Raw genomic sequence first — 16,945 nt, forward strand, 5'->3', positions numbered from 1 at the left:
GTAAAAAGCGGTCAGATTTTTGGCCTTCATCCTCATATGTCAGTGACCCAGTTCTGGTCATTTCCCATCACTTTATGTCTCTGGTGGCACCAGTCACCAGAATAAGAATTTTCCAAATAGGTACAAAGATAGAAGTAAAAGTTAGACAGAGGTGCTAATCCTTCCTCACACTATAAAAAAAAAACTAAAATGACATCTTGGCTAGATTTGAATAAATCTATTTCTAAATAAAAAACAAGCGTCTGTGAACCCCTTAATGTAGGTGCAGACTTCAAACCTGCTGCTCACCAGCTCTTGTTCCAGCGGGCCGGTCCCAAGGTACAGAGATGCCATAGTTATCCGCCTCTTAGCAGCCTTCACCTGGGCCTGAGGGGGGAAAAGGGAGATTATTACATGGTAAATATGTGGTTGGGATATTCAAACAGGACCTGTGGTAAAGTTGAATTACAGAAATTCAGCTACCTTGTAAAAGCAAAAGGCATACCAGGAGTTATGTCAAAGGAGGGGAATGCCACCTCGTAGACTTAAGCTCCGACGCTGCTCACTAGGTTCTCAATTCCTTCAAGAGAAGAGTCCCTGGAACTGCTATGCCCGCCCCTCCCATCATTCTGTCCATTCGCAGAAGCCTTTGTATTATGTAAATTCGTTCACCAAATGCAAAGGCTTCTGTGAATGGGCAGCAGAGGGGCGGGGCGGGCGTACCTGGTGTGTGTGCTTCTCTCTTCTCGCAGCCGGAGTGTATCCTCCCGGGAGTGCAATAAACTGGTCACATATTAGTAATAGAGAAAAGTCCCAGAGGTGAAACGCACCTAACTAGACCTAAAGCTTTTGATACCCCCAACACTTCATATTCAAAAAATATGCCTGCTGTACCATGTACTTGTATGATAAAGTATCCTGTTCTCTGTATTGCTTCCTTTGTGTGAAATCCCTGGTTATCCTGCCAGTCCCTCTCCTTTCCTATTAAAACCTGACCACAGAAGAAGTACCACCCTGGTCAGAATTAGAATCAGACCTAGGTAAACCATTTCCCTGGACAGGGATAGGGGGGACCTTAGGTAGTTCGGACATCACCTGAACTTTTGCAGGAATAAAATCTGGAAACTCAGGACCCTAAAAGGAAAAGCTTTGTCCCCCTTTCTGGGTACCCCCAAAAGGATAATTTTGTAAATCCCCTTGATGCTCATTAAGGAGGTCCACGAGGTCAGAAACTAGCGAAGATGTCCCCCTACCCCAATAATGGGTGAGGGCAGACCTTCATGCTGAAGGGGTCTTGTCTGCAGGTCCGGAGAAGCTAGCTCTAGGCTTACCAGACAGAGGATGCTTGGAACCTCCCGGGGGAAGATTTAAAAGATCCATTTCCTTTATTCTCCGTCCTAGAAGCACAAACGATTTTTCTATGTACTGAAAAGGAGGCTCCTTCCCTTTCCTAGACTATGGCAGGAAGGTACTCTCCTCCCACCCGTGATGTCATCCAGGGTAGGGATGCACCGATCTGACTTTTTTGGACCCGATACCGATACCTGGCGTTGTGAAATCGCCAATACCGATACCGGAACCGATCCGGAGCTACACACAAAGCAAGCGGCTGCAGTACAGAGCAAAGCCGCTGCTTCATGTGTACGGCTCCTCCATTCACAGGCGGAGTGCATCTGATATCACTTCGCCTGTGAGCCGGACCTATACAGGAAGTAGCGGCTCCCATCCCATACTACTACTGCACCTAGTAAGGGATGGCTGAGCCGTTACCAAGCAACAACCGGATCGGCCAGTGGATCGGTCAATGTTACAGATCCCCTGATCCATCTAAAATGGCCATATCGGCGCCGATATCCGATCCAAATATTGGATCGGTGCATCCCTAATCCAGGGTAGCCCCAAACAGGCGATCACCTTGAAAGGGAAGATCAATGAGAGCTTTCTTAGAGGCTTGGTCTGCGGACCAATTCTTAAGCCACAGCATGCAACTAATCACCACCGCTGAAACAGAAAGTTTGGATAGCTCAGGAGCTGTATCCAAAGCTGCATCACAAATAAACTTCAGCCCAACTGGTCCGCTAAATCAACATAAGCAGCGGGGACCTGCTCACCCCCCAGGCCTTGGCGCAAAAGCTTAACCCATTCAATTGGGGTCTGAGACACTGCAATGTCGAACCAGCCATAGTAAACATGCTGCGTGCGTGCCACAGCCTCCGCTTTCCTTTCAGCTGGGTCGTTAAAAGGATGGGGATTTCTCTGCTGGGATCATGGTAGCTTTGTTCAACCTGGAAACAGGAGGGTCCACCACTGGTGGACTAGTCCACTATTTTAAAAGAGACTCCTCAAAAAGGTAACTTACAGCAAAATGTTTGGGGACCACAAAGGGTAATTTTGGTTGTTCCCATTCCTTACAGGAAAACCTGTCAATAAAAGGCACATAAGGAAACACCTTTGGAGTGTGAAGTGACTTATGCGTACCAAACGACACAGAGACATCCGTGGCTACATCAGCCGCATCCTCCATTTTTAAAGTCTCACGCACCGCAGTAATAAGTGCGTTCACCAGCGCTTTTTAATTCGATGCTGCGACTATGGAGGAATCATCCTCACTATCGGATGGATCTGGGTGTGTGATATTAAGCCCCACTGGATGTGACGCGTCCATAGCGGCATCAGGCTCAGAATCAGATGATACAGACTGAGCAGGGAAAGGCAGGGGACGCTTCCTCCTGGGCCTTTGCTCACACGCCATTTCCACTCGGGATGCTAAGAACTGCAGGACCACCGTCAGTGCAACCCTGGGAAGCTGGGGTTTCCGAGGGACCTGCGCACTCCATGAGAGGAGTCAGTGGGGGAGATGTGACCCTGAGGCTCCATAAGGAAAGGAAGACCTTGCAGTACAAAAAAAATCTTTTAGCACCACTAGAGAGAGAGAAATAACAGGGACCCCCAAGGACTCACCCTATTGATCGAAAGAGTGCAGAGAATTCTGACCCAGCATCACCATGGACACATCCCCGTTTATATGTCGCGGGCACAGGAAGAGCAAACTGAGGAGGAAGAGGTTCGGCATCCCCACTAGGCTTCGGTTGTCTCCAGCGTCTCCCGTACTAAGGGAAAATGGCCCCCATGACATCAGGCTACACAAACATGGCCGCCAGCTGGAGACCAGACAGACTAAGGGAAAATGGCCGCCGTGACATCATTGGGCTACACAAACATGGCCGCCAACAAGAGACCAGCCAGACTAAGGGAAAATGACCACCATCAGCTGCAGCTTGCTGCCAGGATCATCCCTATGCCCTCTGCAACGGGACGCCCTCCTGAAGGTAGGACATACATTAGGGGAGACTCCACTGCGCACTCTGTACCGGTCTCTGCACTGGGACCCCCATGCACTATACCCACACTGCAAACAGTGGGGCATGCACCTAGGGGTCTCCTACACTGGGACCCCTCCAGACTACGAGGGCAGGACACACTACCCCAGGACCCTTACAGAGTGGGTATAGCAGGGGAGACCCCCAGGGGTCTCTGCTGCATCCTCTGCCCCCCCCCCCCCCAGACTCCAGGTCCAGACAGAGGGGAAAGGGAGTGGGGGAAGCCCAGATCACTGAGGGATTATTAGGGATGGGAGAAGGAAACCTGCAGGGGCAGGTCGACCGTTCCAGGTTACCCGTGTACATCCCAAAAACACGCCTAAAAGGGAGAGGGGGAACTGTACTTACCCTTACATGGTGCGGGTAACGCTCCAGACAGAATCCTCGCCATCGATGTAGGGGAGCTATCTGGCAAGGGACTGCTGCGACTCAGATCCAAGCACAGTCGTATGCGACCCTGAGAGAAGTTTAACTCACGGGCCAGCCTCTGTTCGTGAGGCTTTGTCACGGCCGACCTAGTGCGTAGCTGCGATCTGCATGCGCTCGCTGCCTGGGCTGGGAGGTTCACTGGATCTAGATTATCCAGCCTGTCACTCAGCCCGGCAGTTGATTGTAGATCTCCCGAGAGAAAAAACAAAAAAGATGAAAGGATGGAGAAAAAAATTGCTAGGAACAGAGATCCCAGCCGGGAGCCTAGGTCCCTACTCCTGACTAGACACATTAAAACTGATTACCTAGAGCAGAGGGGGAGGGGGGGGGGTTACACACCAAGCTGAGGACGGCCGATTGGCGTAGCCAGGCGTTTTCTGTTCTGCCTAGTCCTACTCCTGGAGGAGGCAATATAACCCAGTAGTTATGATTAATGGAGCGCTGTGTCCGTTGATAAACGAAAAGAGAAAAATTTTTTTTTTTTTATATCTATACAAAAATGTTTTGTATAGATATTTCCATTTTAAACTGAATGGATTGTTTTAAAAGGTGATCGTTTACAATCACTTTAACTCAGCGTGTTCTTGCACTTTTTGCAAAGGTGCTGAATTCTTGGAATTCAGCTTTAAACATGCAAAGGACAATTATAAATGCAAGCTCTGTGCTATATTTCTGGTCATGTGGTCTCTGATGAGGCATCTTTGGGACAGAAGACTTTGAATAGAGCACTGGTTTTCAAACTGGGGCAGGATCTGGCCCTTTGCTTTTCTTTATTCAGCCCTTGGGGCACTATTCCTCCCACTGATAGGAGACACTATTCTGCCAACTGACACCAACAGCGGGGCACCATTTCTGCCACGGATACCAACAATGGGGCACCATTTCTGCCACTCACACCAACAATGGGGCACAATTTCTGCCACTCACACCAACAATGGGGCACAATTTCTGCCACTTACACTAACAATGGGGCACAATTTCTGCCACTCACACTAATAACGGGCCACTATTTTTCCTAGTGATACCAGCACTGGGGCACTATTCCTCCCCTAATACAAAATGTGGCGATGTTTACTCACACTGATGCCAGGAAAATTTCCTCTCCCACTGCCCACAGTCCAGCCCCCCTAAAGTCTGAAGGACAATAAACTGGCCCTTTGTTTGGAAAGCCCCTAGAGTAGAGGATGCCAGTTTGTTACTTTCTGAGCTATCTCCTGATTTCAGTTTGCCAGGATTGTCCACAGTGCCAGGCTCAGGATCTCCGGGCATGTAGCTGTGCGGAAACAGATTCCGGTGTAATCTAATGAAGGATCTTTTTTAAAGAGATCCTGTGCTTTGCCCATTGGTTGCCAGATGTCCACTTTAATCCCCCTTGGAACCACATTATCACCCCCTCCTTTGGTCATGGCGGGTCTGTTGCCGTACAGTGTATCTGCTGGCTGCTACAGCTAAGCAAGGGTATGAATCATACTTCTAGCTATCCTTTCCATGGTCTACTGGAGAAACTCTGGGAGGAAAATTAACCATCTCTGGGTCCCAGGATCTGCTAATCCAGCAAGGCCGCGTTCTATGCCTGACCTGCCTGTACCACACGTGAGTTAATCGTATATGGTTTTAAAATAACAACGGTTTTTAGTGAATGTACAATATCGGTGAGCTTCTTTCTCTTATTTTCAGTGGTTATAATGTACCCCTTGGTCCCTCCCACTACACAGGATCTGCCTGAGATACGTAGAGCAGTGGTCCTCAACCCTGGCCTACAGGGCCCACTAACAGGCCAGGTTTGCAAGATAACTGAAATACATCCCAGGTGATATCATTTGCTGCTCAGTGATTGCAGTACTCTAGTCTGCATCTCCCCAAGGTAATACTTAAAATCTGGCCTGTTAGTGGGCCCTGAGAACCGGAGTTGAGGACCACTGACGTATATTGTGCTGGGGAGAGCAAAGGGGTTCTAAAACCCACTGTCGGCTGATTTCACAGAGCCACTTCATATTCTGGGTGGATCCTGACAATGTCGAAATCCACCCAGATGCCTAACCAGCAGCTGGCTCAGACTCTCAGCATGCTGCCTGAGAGCTGGAGCCAGCTGCTCCCTCTCCAGCCCAGCACTCCAGTGAGCACTAGAGGGGAAGAGCATGGAGCGATAACTGTCTGCTCAGAGCAGACCAAGAGCTCAGAGGTCACGCGATTGCTCATTTCACGGTCTCAGAGCCGGTGAGGGATAGCCGCAGCATCACAGCGGTGCTGCAGACAAAGGAGGTAAATATGTTTTTTTTTCTCACACTTCTCCTTTATAAGAAAAGTATTGCCAAAGCTTTTTTGACCAAGCATCTCTTCTGGGTCACAGGAGTACACTTACTTTTGTCCTCCTGTGAGCCAGAGTCCGCTTATAGCAAGCTACTGCCCACTGTCAGCTGACATGGCAGAGCCGCTCCATATATGGAAGGATCCTGACAATACTCTCAGGATTCACCCAGCTGCCTGACTGACTCCTGCACCCACCCCTTGCCCAGACTGGCGCTTGAGTGAGTGCTGAATGAGCAGAGCAGGCAGTGGTGACTGACAGTCACTGCTCTCAACTCCCAAGCCAGAGAAGTGATCACGTGATCGATCAGTTCTCAGTCTTAGAGCCGACATGGAAGAGCTGCAACGTAGAGGCGAGTATGGATGTTTTTTTTTGTTTTTTTATAAACCCCAAAGTCTCCTTTAATTCCAATCAAACATTGACTGATACATTAGATGGGATATTTGTGACTACTAGTCACCGACAGAATATACGCAAGCAGAGGTTTATACAATGAATGAATCATGGATTCCGGCTTTCCTAAATTGTGTCATTCTTCCCCAGGACAGGAAAATATTAAGGAGGGTGACTCTCCTCTTCCCATCCCCCCTTCCCAGGAAATACTCACTTTCATGATCTGGTAGAACTCTCTTGGAGTGGACAGAATCTTCACGCTTGAGCTGGAGATGCCAAATTCGGGTACCAGGCTCCCAACCCATTGGAATCTGTGTGCTCCTCGCGGGCAGACGCAGCCAAGATGCGGAGGGCGTTGGGTAGTGGCCGGTGGAATGGAGGGAGCCACAAGCGGTGCCAGAAGAAACAAGGGAGTCCTGGAAAATATTAACATTTTCAATGATTAAAACGCTGTAAGGCAGTGGTCTCCAAACTGCGACCCACTGATATTAACAATGGGGCATTATTCCTTCCACTGACACCAATAATGGAGCACCAATATTTACCCTAATACCAAAGATGGGACATTGTTTAATCACATTGACACCAGGATCTTTTCTACCGGCACTAGGCACAGTCCGACCCCCCTAAAGTCTGAAGCTCAGTAAACTTGCCCTGTGTTTCGAAAGTATGAAGACCACTGCTGTAAAGTAATACAAGCTGAACACAGGCACACATAGGCAGCCAGTGACACAGAGATAATCCGAAGACCCCAGAGGTGCCGATAGTGGCCGTGAGTCTCGCTGGGGTGGAGGCGTGGCTACGCAGTGAAGATGCCTGTGTTGCTCATGCCCAGTGGCCGCGCCGCTGAGTGATGTCACTTTCTGTGCGGCCAGTGTGCATGTTCCCCGCGGTTAGGAGTCGGGAGCATACAGGACTTTATGGGAGAACGGGGTCCATCCCTGCTGGATGGATGTGGCTACTATATTCATTCTAAAGGTGAGCGGTGCTGCTGGAGATCTTTCCCACAGCTCTCTTTGTGAAGTTAAAGTGATTGAAAAGGCAGAAGGTGCATTCTATGCATCAAGATAAAAAAAACTTCTGTGTGCATCAGCCCCATCTACCCCCCCCCCCCAATACTTACCTCACTCCATCTTTATCCAGCGATGCTGCAGGAGTGTGTCAGCTCCGCAGGACTCCCCCTCCATTGGCTGAGACTGCAGTGTGGTGCGATTGGCTTCTGATGCTGTCAAAGTTAGTCAGCTAATTAGGAGAGAGAGGGGGCGGGTCTTGGCTCCGTGTCTGAAAGGCCTCAGGAAGCTGTGACTCGGCTCGGGTGCCCCCATAGCATGCTGCTTGCTGTGGGTGCACTCAACAGGAGGGAGGGGCCAGGAGCACTGAAGAGGGACCCGAGAAGAGAAGGATCTGGGCCACTCTGTGCAAAGCAACTGCACAGAGAAGGCAAGTATAAAATGTGTGGTATTTGAAAAAAAATAAAAAAAACAAGACTTTACAATCACCTTAACTGTACAGGATTAACAGCCAAACTGAAATTATTAGAAATATAAAGTACAATACAGGCATACCCCGCTTTACGTATCCTCACGTGTACGGACACATTGGCGTCTATGGGAAATTTCGGTCAGCTTAGCATGGCCCTACTCCCAGTTTTTAACATTGTTGTCTATGAGAAATCTTGGTCAGCTTGGCATGGCACTGCTCCCTATCTAACATTGGAGTCTATGTGAAATCTTGGCCAGCTTAACATGGCACTACTCCAGGTCATCAACATTGTTGTCTATGGGAAATCTTGGTCAGCTTGACATGGTACTTCTCCTGAATCATAAGTGACAGCGACACCAAACTTCTGGAAGACTGAGGGGACCCAGGACTACAACATATCCAATTTTCGAGTCACCCAGCTTGCCTAGGTAATCTACCATGTAGTACTCCTGGGTCCCCTCTTGGTGCTCTCCAAGTTTGGTTTCCTTGTCACTTAGGCTGCATTCACACTTGAGCGTAGCGTTTTTTACCGCGATTTTACCGCGATTTTTACAGCGATTTTACCGCGATTTTTTCAGGCGTTTTTCATTGACATCTATCAAAAACGCTGGTAATCAGCCCAAAAAGAAGCTCATGTACTTTTTTCAGCTACAGGCGTTTTGCAAAACGCTCAGATGTGAACAGGGGCCATTTAAATGAATGGGGTTTTACTTGTTGGGCGTTTTGGAAGTGTTTCTTTTGAGCGTTTTTGGAGCTGAAAACGCCCAGGTGTGAATGGAGCCTTATGGTTCAGGAGCAGTGTCATGCCAAGCTGACCAAGATTTTCTATAGAGATAGTGTATTTAGATGCATTGAAAGGTGAAAAATATATTGCTTCACTTTAAGTACATTTTTGTTCTAAATACATGCTCTGGTCCCATTGTGTACTTAAAAGTGGGGTATGCCTGTACAACAATAAGTGATGCTTTTTATAAAGAGATAGCAGTCAGTAGTATGCGATTACTACTACTATACTAACAACAGAGTAGTGCATGTTTAACCACTTTCCCACTAGCCACTGTGCTGCTACTGCGGCACAGTGGCTCGTTATCGTCTAGCAACGTAGACCTACGTCGCTAGACTCCTCCCCTGTAGGCGGCGCTCGCGCGCCGCCGGAGGCGCGCTCCCGCTGTTTTCATTCACAGCGGGAGTCGGGCCAGGGGAGGAGCGGCGGCGATCGCCGCTGCTCTGCCCCGATCGTCGGGGAATCCAGTTTGGAGATCCGCCCGCCTGTGTAAACAGAGCGGGCGGATCTCCTAAGTGACAGGGAGTGACAGATCGGAGTGTTCAGCATAGCTGAACCTGCGATCTGTCCCTGTGTCACACAGTCACCTCCCCCCACACGTCAGTAAGCACCAGGCATACATTAACCCCTCCCTCTCCAATAAAATTAACCCCTTCCCTGCCAGTGTATTTTTTACAGTAACAGTGCATATATATATAGCACTGATTACTGCAGTAATGTCACTGGTACCCCCAAATGTGTCAAAAATGTCAGTCAAGGGTCCGATCTGTCCGCCGCAATGTCGCAGTCCCGCAAAAAAAAAAAAAATCGCAGATCGCCGCCATTACTCGTTAAAAAAAAAAAACACCAAAAATGACAGAAATCTTTCCCTTAGTTAGTAAACGCAATAACTTTTGCTCAAACCAATCAAAATACGCTTATTGCGATTTTTTTTACCAAACATAGGTAGCAGAAAACAAATTGGCCAAAAATTTAAAAAAAAATTGGTTTTTACATCTTTTTTGGGGGGCATTTCATATAAAAAAATTTAAAAAATATTGTTATTTTTTCAAAATAAACGCTCTTTTTTTGTTTATAGCGCAAAAAGTAAAAATCGCACAGGTGGTGATCAAATACCACCAAAAGAAAGCTCTGTTTGTGGGAAAAAAAGGACATAAATTTCGTTTGGGTACGGCGTCGCATGACCGCGCAATTGTCAGTTAAAGTTGCACAGCGCCGAATCGCAAAAAGTGGCCCAGACGTAAGACAGCAAAATGCTCCGGTGGTAAAGTGGTTAAAACGCACTAATCGGTTAATAGAATGTATAACACACTACTGAATGCCATCTCTTTCTAAATAGCATGCCATCAATGTTGTATTTTTATTATTATTATTATATATAAAAATATATATATATTTTTTTTAAAACTGTAATTTTTGGTTTTCGGCCAAGTGCATCCTGAATTTTCAGTTTCGGTACCAAAATTTTCATTTCGGTGCACCACTATAATGCAGAGCACACAGGAGAGCACTGGATTTCTGGACAGGATCACTGACTGAACTGTATCTATAAATCAGTGTTGTCACAGACAGAGGTCTGTGACCAAGCCTCGGTGGGTGAGACGAAACGCATCGGGGGCTAGGTTTGTGGAGCAAGCACTGGCTGAGGAAAGTTTTACATCTCCTTCTACACTCTGGTCAAGCTGGGAGAGCGGCGTTCCCTCTCTACACACGCTGACACCACAGGATGTGTGAGCCTGAACTCCTGCACCCATTTTTTGAAGGCCGGGGGGGGGGGGGGGAGGTCATACCTTCATACCTTACCTATTGCTTAGAGCGGAGCTCCAAGCTTTGTTCTGGGTCACAGAGAGCTCAGGAAGTTGTCAGCTCACTTTTTCGGACAAGTTCACAGACAGTTATTTGCCCGTATAGCCCAGATTTGACAAACCTCTTTCAAAGGGAACCAATACAAGGAGTTCATTATTGGGGTTCACATACACTTTGAGGACAATAGCATGCATTCTGCTGCAGTTTACATAAACCGTCCTTGCTGGAGCCAACAAAGTGGAGCCAGCGTCCTCGTCCTGGTTCTGTAGGCTTTACGGACAAAGTGAGAAACCTAATTGGCTGCTCCAGACAACCGTTTTATTTTAGTCCCATGTTTCAGAGAAGAATGTACATTTATAGACAAGGGTAACGGTTGCCGATAGTTTCATCTTTTTTGGAATGTTCTGCTTTCTCTCAAATTTTGAGCATTTCTCCCTTTTAAAAGAAATGAAGGAGATTCCCGGTAAAGGCTCTTGGTATGGTGTAGAATTGTATCTCTACTGGGAAGTCCCGTAGTTTTGTTTTATTAGTTTTATCACCATCTGCTCAGAAACACAAGTGAAACGAGGAACCAGCGCAGCAGACAAAGAGGAGGAAGATAGGGTTGGCTATTCCCCATAAGTCATAAATCATGAAATCATACTAGAGATAACACCGAGTGATAATGAAAGAGAAATGTCGTAAACACGAAGAGGTACCCATTGAACTCTGCCCATTATAGCACCTGCAACTAGAGATCACAAGGGCTTGCTGAGCAGAACTTGCAACGTATCCTTGATGAAACTCTGTTCTGTCTCTTCAATCATTTGCCTACTTCCATTCACCAGTTATTAAACAAAAAAAAAGGCCTCCCGAAAACCAACCTCACCTAACTCCGAGGTGTCCCTTACCGACATGGCTTCTGCAAGTGACAACTGGGGTGGTGTGCCTGGTGACCCCTTTATGGCAATCATAATGCCATTGGAGTTTTTAAGATTCAGGCCCTTTCCTTTTTCCATTCACCATTTATAAAAAATCTTCTGAAAACCAACCTCAGCTAAATCTTAGGTGTCCCTCACTGACATGGCTTCTGCAAGGGACAACTGGGGTGGTATGTGCCATCAATGCCCAGTGACCCCATTATCATGCCACTGCGGTTTTTAAGATTCTGAGCCTACCCCCGTTTTTTCGCCAGTTCTATAAAAAGAAAAAAATAAATTCTGAAAACCAACCTCACCTAACTCTTAGGTGTCCCTCACCAACTTGGCTTCTGCTAATGACATCTGAGGTGGTGTGTGCCATCAATGCCTAGTGACCCCATTATCATGCCACTGCGGTTTTTTGAATTCTGAGCCTACCCCCTTTTATTCACCAGTTCTATAAAAAGAAAAAAAAAAATTTCTGAAAACCAACCTCACCCAACTCTGAGGTGTCCCTCACCAACTTGGCTTCTGCTAATGACAACTGGGGTGATGTATGCCAACAATGTCCCCCTTCATGGCATCATTATGCCAATGTGCTTTTTAAGATTCTGAGCCTTCCCCCCTTCTATTCATGTTATTTAAAAAAAAAAAAGGCTTCTGAAAACCAACCTCTCTCTGAGGTGTCCCTCACCCATATGGCTTCTACAAGTGACAACTGGGGTGGCGTGTGCCAACAATGCCTGGTGTCCTCTTTTGTTGCATCATCATGCCACTGAGATTTTTACGATTCTGAGCATTCCTCCCTTCCTTTCACCAGTTATTAAGAAAAAAAAAGGCTTCTGAAAACCAACCTAACTTTGAAGTGTCCCTCACCAATATGGCTTCTGCTAATGACAACTGGGCCGATGTATGCCAACAATGCCTGGTGACCCCTTTCATGGAATCATCATGCCACTGTAGTTTTTAGGAATCTGAGCCTTTCCCCCTTCTATTCACCAGTTAGATAAAAAGAAAATGAAAAGCCTTCTGAAAACCAACCTCTCCTAACTCTGAGGTGTCCCTTACCGACATGGCTTATGCAAGGGACAACTGGGGTGGTATGTGCAATCAATGCCTGGTGACCCCTTTCATGGAGTCATCACACCACTGTAGTTTTTAGAAACCTGAGCCTTTCCCCCTTCTATTCACCAGGTAGATAAAAAGAAAATGAAAAGCCTTCTAAAAACCAACCTCTCCAAACTCTGAGGTGTCCCTCACCGACATGGCTTCTGCTAATGACATCTGGGGTGGTGTGTGCCAACAAATGCCTGGAGACCCCCTTCATTGCATCATCACGGCACTGTAGTTTTTAAGATTCTTAGAGAACCCAACTGATGGACAGCCAATAGGAAGAGTCCATGTCACCCAGGCAGTGACATGGACACCCGAATAAGGGCTCTCCTCAACAGCATTGAAGAAGATCGTAGACTTAGAGTCCACACGACACGCGACCATGGATTTGGTGGATAATGCGGTTAAGATTAGATGGGGGTGTCAGGAGTATGGATTTAAAGGCTGAAGATTCTACCCAGCCTGACTCATTCACATTACACCCCTTCTATTTTTCTAATCAGTGTTCCCTCTATGACAATCTCCCATGGGAAATAATGGAAATGTAATATAAAGGCCCTCTGCTGCCAATATTCTATTTTGGTAGCTGTGTTGCAACACCAGTAATGATAGTTTTCAGTATATGAATCCTTTTTTCCATTTCACCTTTTTTTTTTTTTAAAAGTTCTGCGCATTGATATTCAGGCCAAGCTGTCCAGAAAAAGTGGCAGTTACAGGGGTTGGGACGTACCATAGGCCACTGCGGGAGGTGTATACATTACAGTGTTCATATATATGCTTTGATCCCTTGTTGCTGCAACTGTGGAGTGGAACTAAAGGCAATAATCCTTAGGTCCAACGGTCTGATGCCCACGAGGACCCTCGACAACCTCACACCTGAGCGCCGTGTTTTTGGGCATTTCCTCTACAGCGTTTTTTATGATTAGCAATTAGAGAAAAATATCATCTGTTTAATCATTTGTTGCTATTTATTTTTAGCTTTTTTTTCACCAGCTTCATCATCTTCTTTCTAGGGTTTATTTATTTTATTTTTTTTTTGTCATTCTTTTTGTTAGGGGTAGGGGTTAATTCTAACCCCCTAACAAACAAAATAAATATATAAATAAATTAATAATAAACACCAGGGTTAGGGCTCTTTCACACGGGCGTTCCTTTTTTTTTGCCCGATCAGGTCCTTTTTTTTTTTTTGTAACGGACACGGATGACACTTGTGTCATCCGGTCCGTATTTCCGTTTTTCATCCCATCCGTTTGCGGATGAAAAACTGACATAATGCATGTCTATGTAAATACGGATGTCTGCGGATGACACCACTGACATCCGTTTTTGCTTCAGTTCCGTTTTTTGAAAGGAAGAAAAAATAGGGTTCTCCTCCGTTCAAAAAAACTGAACTGAACTGAACTGACAAAAAACGGATGTCAGAGGATGATCATCCGATGACATCCGTATTTACATAGAGATACATTATGTCAGTTTTTCATCCGCAAACGGATGGGATGAAAAACGGACATACGGAACGCCCGTGTGAAAGAGCCCTTAGGGATTAATCCTAACAACATAAATAATATATGAATAATAAACACCAGGGTCAGTGCCGGTTCACACTACTGCGGCACGACTTCGGGGGCGACCTGTGAAGTCGCGTGCACCGCGACTTGCACGGACTTCATATAATGAATGTCAATGCAAGTCGCTCCGATGTCGCCCCGAAGTAGTACAGGAACTATTTTCTAAGTCGGAGCGACTTGAGTCGCTCCTATTAGAACGGTTCCCGTAGCACTGCATGGACCGCGACTTGTCAGGCTGACCAGTCGCGGTAGTGTGAATGGGCACTTAGGGTTGGGGGTTATTTCTAACCCATAACGAAATAAATAATATATTATTATGAAACAAACACCAGGGTTAGGGTTACAGGTTAACCCTAACCAAATATATAAAGCATAAATAATAATTATAATAAATACACAACAGGGTTAGGGTTCAACCCTAACCAAATAAATAAAAAATAAATAATAATAATTATAACCAACCCACACCAAAGCTAGAGTTGGGGGTTAGCTCTAATCCCTAACAAAATACATCTATAAATAATAAAACACCAGGGTTAGGGTTACAAATTAACCCTAACCAAATAAATCATAAATACTAATAATAATTATAATAAACACACAACAGGGTTAGGGTTTAGCCTTTACAAAATAAATTCATGAAAAATTATTATTAGCATTATTAATAATAATAATCAAACACCAGAGTTTGCGCCGGTTCACACTGGCGCGACGCTACTTTCAGGGGCGACCTCCGAGATCGCGGTGAGAGCAGCGCGCCGCGACCTCGGAGCGGCCGCCACAGACTTCATAACATTGAAGTCTATGGCGGTCGCCTCCTGGTCGCCCCAAAGAAGCTCCGGACCCTTTTTCTAGGTCGGAGCGACTTGTGTCGCTCCTATTAGAACGGGTCCGCAGCTTCCCTATGGGAGGCGACCAGGTCACCTCACAGGTCGCCCCAGTGTGAACGGGGGCTTAGAGTTAGGGGGTTAGCTATAACACCTAACAAAATAAATGATATAAAATAATAAACATTAGGGTTAGGGTTTGGTGGTTAACTCTAACCCCTAACAAAATAAACACCAGGGTTAAGGTTGGGAGCTAACCCTAACCAAATAAATAAATTAATAATAAATACATTGAAGCTCCATTCACACCTGAGCTTATCGTTTTCAGGTGTTTTTTGAGGCGTTTTTTTACAGGTGTTTGAAGGCAGGCATTGACATCTAACAAAAAAAAAAAAAAAAGTTCATGTACTGTTTTGAGTTTCAGGAGTTTTGCTTTAGACGACAAAACGTTCATATGTGAACAGGGGCCATTGAAATGAATGGGATTTTGCTTGTTGGGCGTTTTTGAGACTTCAGAGATGAGCATTTTACGAGCTGAAAAACACTCATGTGTGAACAGGGCCAAACACCAGGGTTGGGATTTAACACTTAACAGAAAAACGAAACAAACACCAGGGCTAGGGTTAGGGGGTTAACCCTAAGGCCCCTTTCACACAGGGAGTCTGTCAGGCGGACTCTGTTTTCCTCAGCGGTGGGGATCGATCAGCCGATCCCCCCGCTGAGCAGGCGGATGGCAGCTGTTTCTCCGCTCTGTGTGCGGAGATGGAGCTGTCAGGTCCCTGCTGCTCTCTATGGGGGAATCAGATGGGAACAGACCGTCTGTCTGTTCTCATTCGATCCCATCCCATCTGATCCACTGGACGGATGGAAAATAGGGTTTCCATCCGTCCAGATTTGACGGATCGGATGTCAGCGGACATGTCTCCACTGACATCCGATGCCCCATAGAGATGCATGGGGCACCAAAAAACTGACAGGTGAAAGGGGCCTAACAAAATAAATACATAAATAATAATAAACACCAGGGTTAGGGGTTAGTTTATGTCTTTTAGAAAATGAATTTACCATTATTTCATTTATGAGACCCCATTCACACTAGCGCGACTCGTCAGGCGACTTGTCAGCCTGACAAGTCGCGTTCGGTCGCTCGCCATTGAGTAGCACAGGACCCGTTCTAATAGGAGAGAAACAAGTCGCTCCGACTTAGAAAAAGGGTCCTGTACTACTTTGGGGAGACCTGGGAGCGACTTGCATTGACTTCCATTATGTGAAGTTCCTGCAAGTCGCGCCAAAGTCGCGGTGCAGAAGTCGGATCGCCTCAGTGTGAACCGGCTCTGACTGTATTTGTTTATTAATATGGTTCTTAATGTATTAGCATTATTTATTGCATCTGAGTGCAGTCAAAAATGCAACCAAATGTGTGAATCACGCATTTCAATGCATTTTTATCATGGGGGGGGGGGGGGGGGGTTTCAAAAACGCACCAATCTGCCCGAAAAAGGTTTCTGAGGTTCAGGTGTTTTGAAGATGTCAACCAACTTCATAGAGATGCATTGAATTTCCCTCCTCCAGCGTTTTGGAAATTCTAGTGTGAATGGAGCCTTACAATCCACAGCTACATGTCCTTGTCAATGTTATCATTGCTGGAAGCCTGGCTTTGTTTCACCATCGCAGCTTCTTAGCAATGCGCTGATTGCATTATCTGACAAACAGAAAACATGAGTTTCATGAAAGATTTCAAATAAACGACAACAATAGCGCAAATTGAATCCTCGCTGCCAGCAGCCTCTAATATCCCTTTAATGAAACTCTATAATGACATTAGCCTTATGGGAAGCGGCTCCTTGAATGAGGGGGGGGGGGGGGTAGGGGAAGGGACAGAGCGGTAACAAGAATCATTCATAAGATTTCTGGAAGTCCATTTCGACAGTGTGATTCATGACAAATAGAGATTTTCTAACGGCTCTTCATAACAAA

At 46.2% G+C, this 16,945-nt stretch overlaps 1 protein-coding gene across 1 annotated transcript in view; it reads right to left on the reverse strand.

Moving 5' to 3' along the window:
• PGS1 (phosphatidylglycerophosphate synthase 1) overlaps positions 1-16,945 on the reverse strand; it is a 168,584-nt gene that overhangs the window by 97,076 nt on the left and 54,563 nt on the right. Inside the window, exons 2-3 of the mRNA XM_082271494.1 lie at positions 6,704-6,905; positions 289-366 (exon numbers count right to left, since the gene is read on the reverse strand). Coding sequence (XP_082127620.1) covers positions 289-366; positions 6,704-6,905 — 280 coding nt within the window. The remainder of the gene's footprint in view (positions 1-288; positions 367-6,703; positions 6,906-16,945) is intronic.

Source organism: Pelophylax lessonae, assembly GCF_965119305.1.
Source record: "Pelophylax lessonae genome assembly, chromosome: 11".
Classification (NCBI taxonomy): domain Eukaryota; kingdom Metazoa; phylum Chordata; class Amphibia; order Anura; family Ranidae; genus Pelophylax; species Pelophylax lessonae.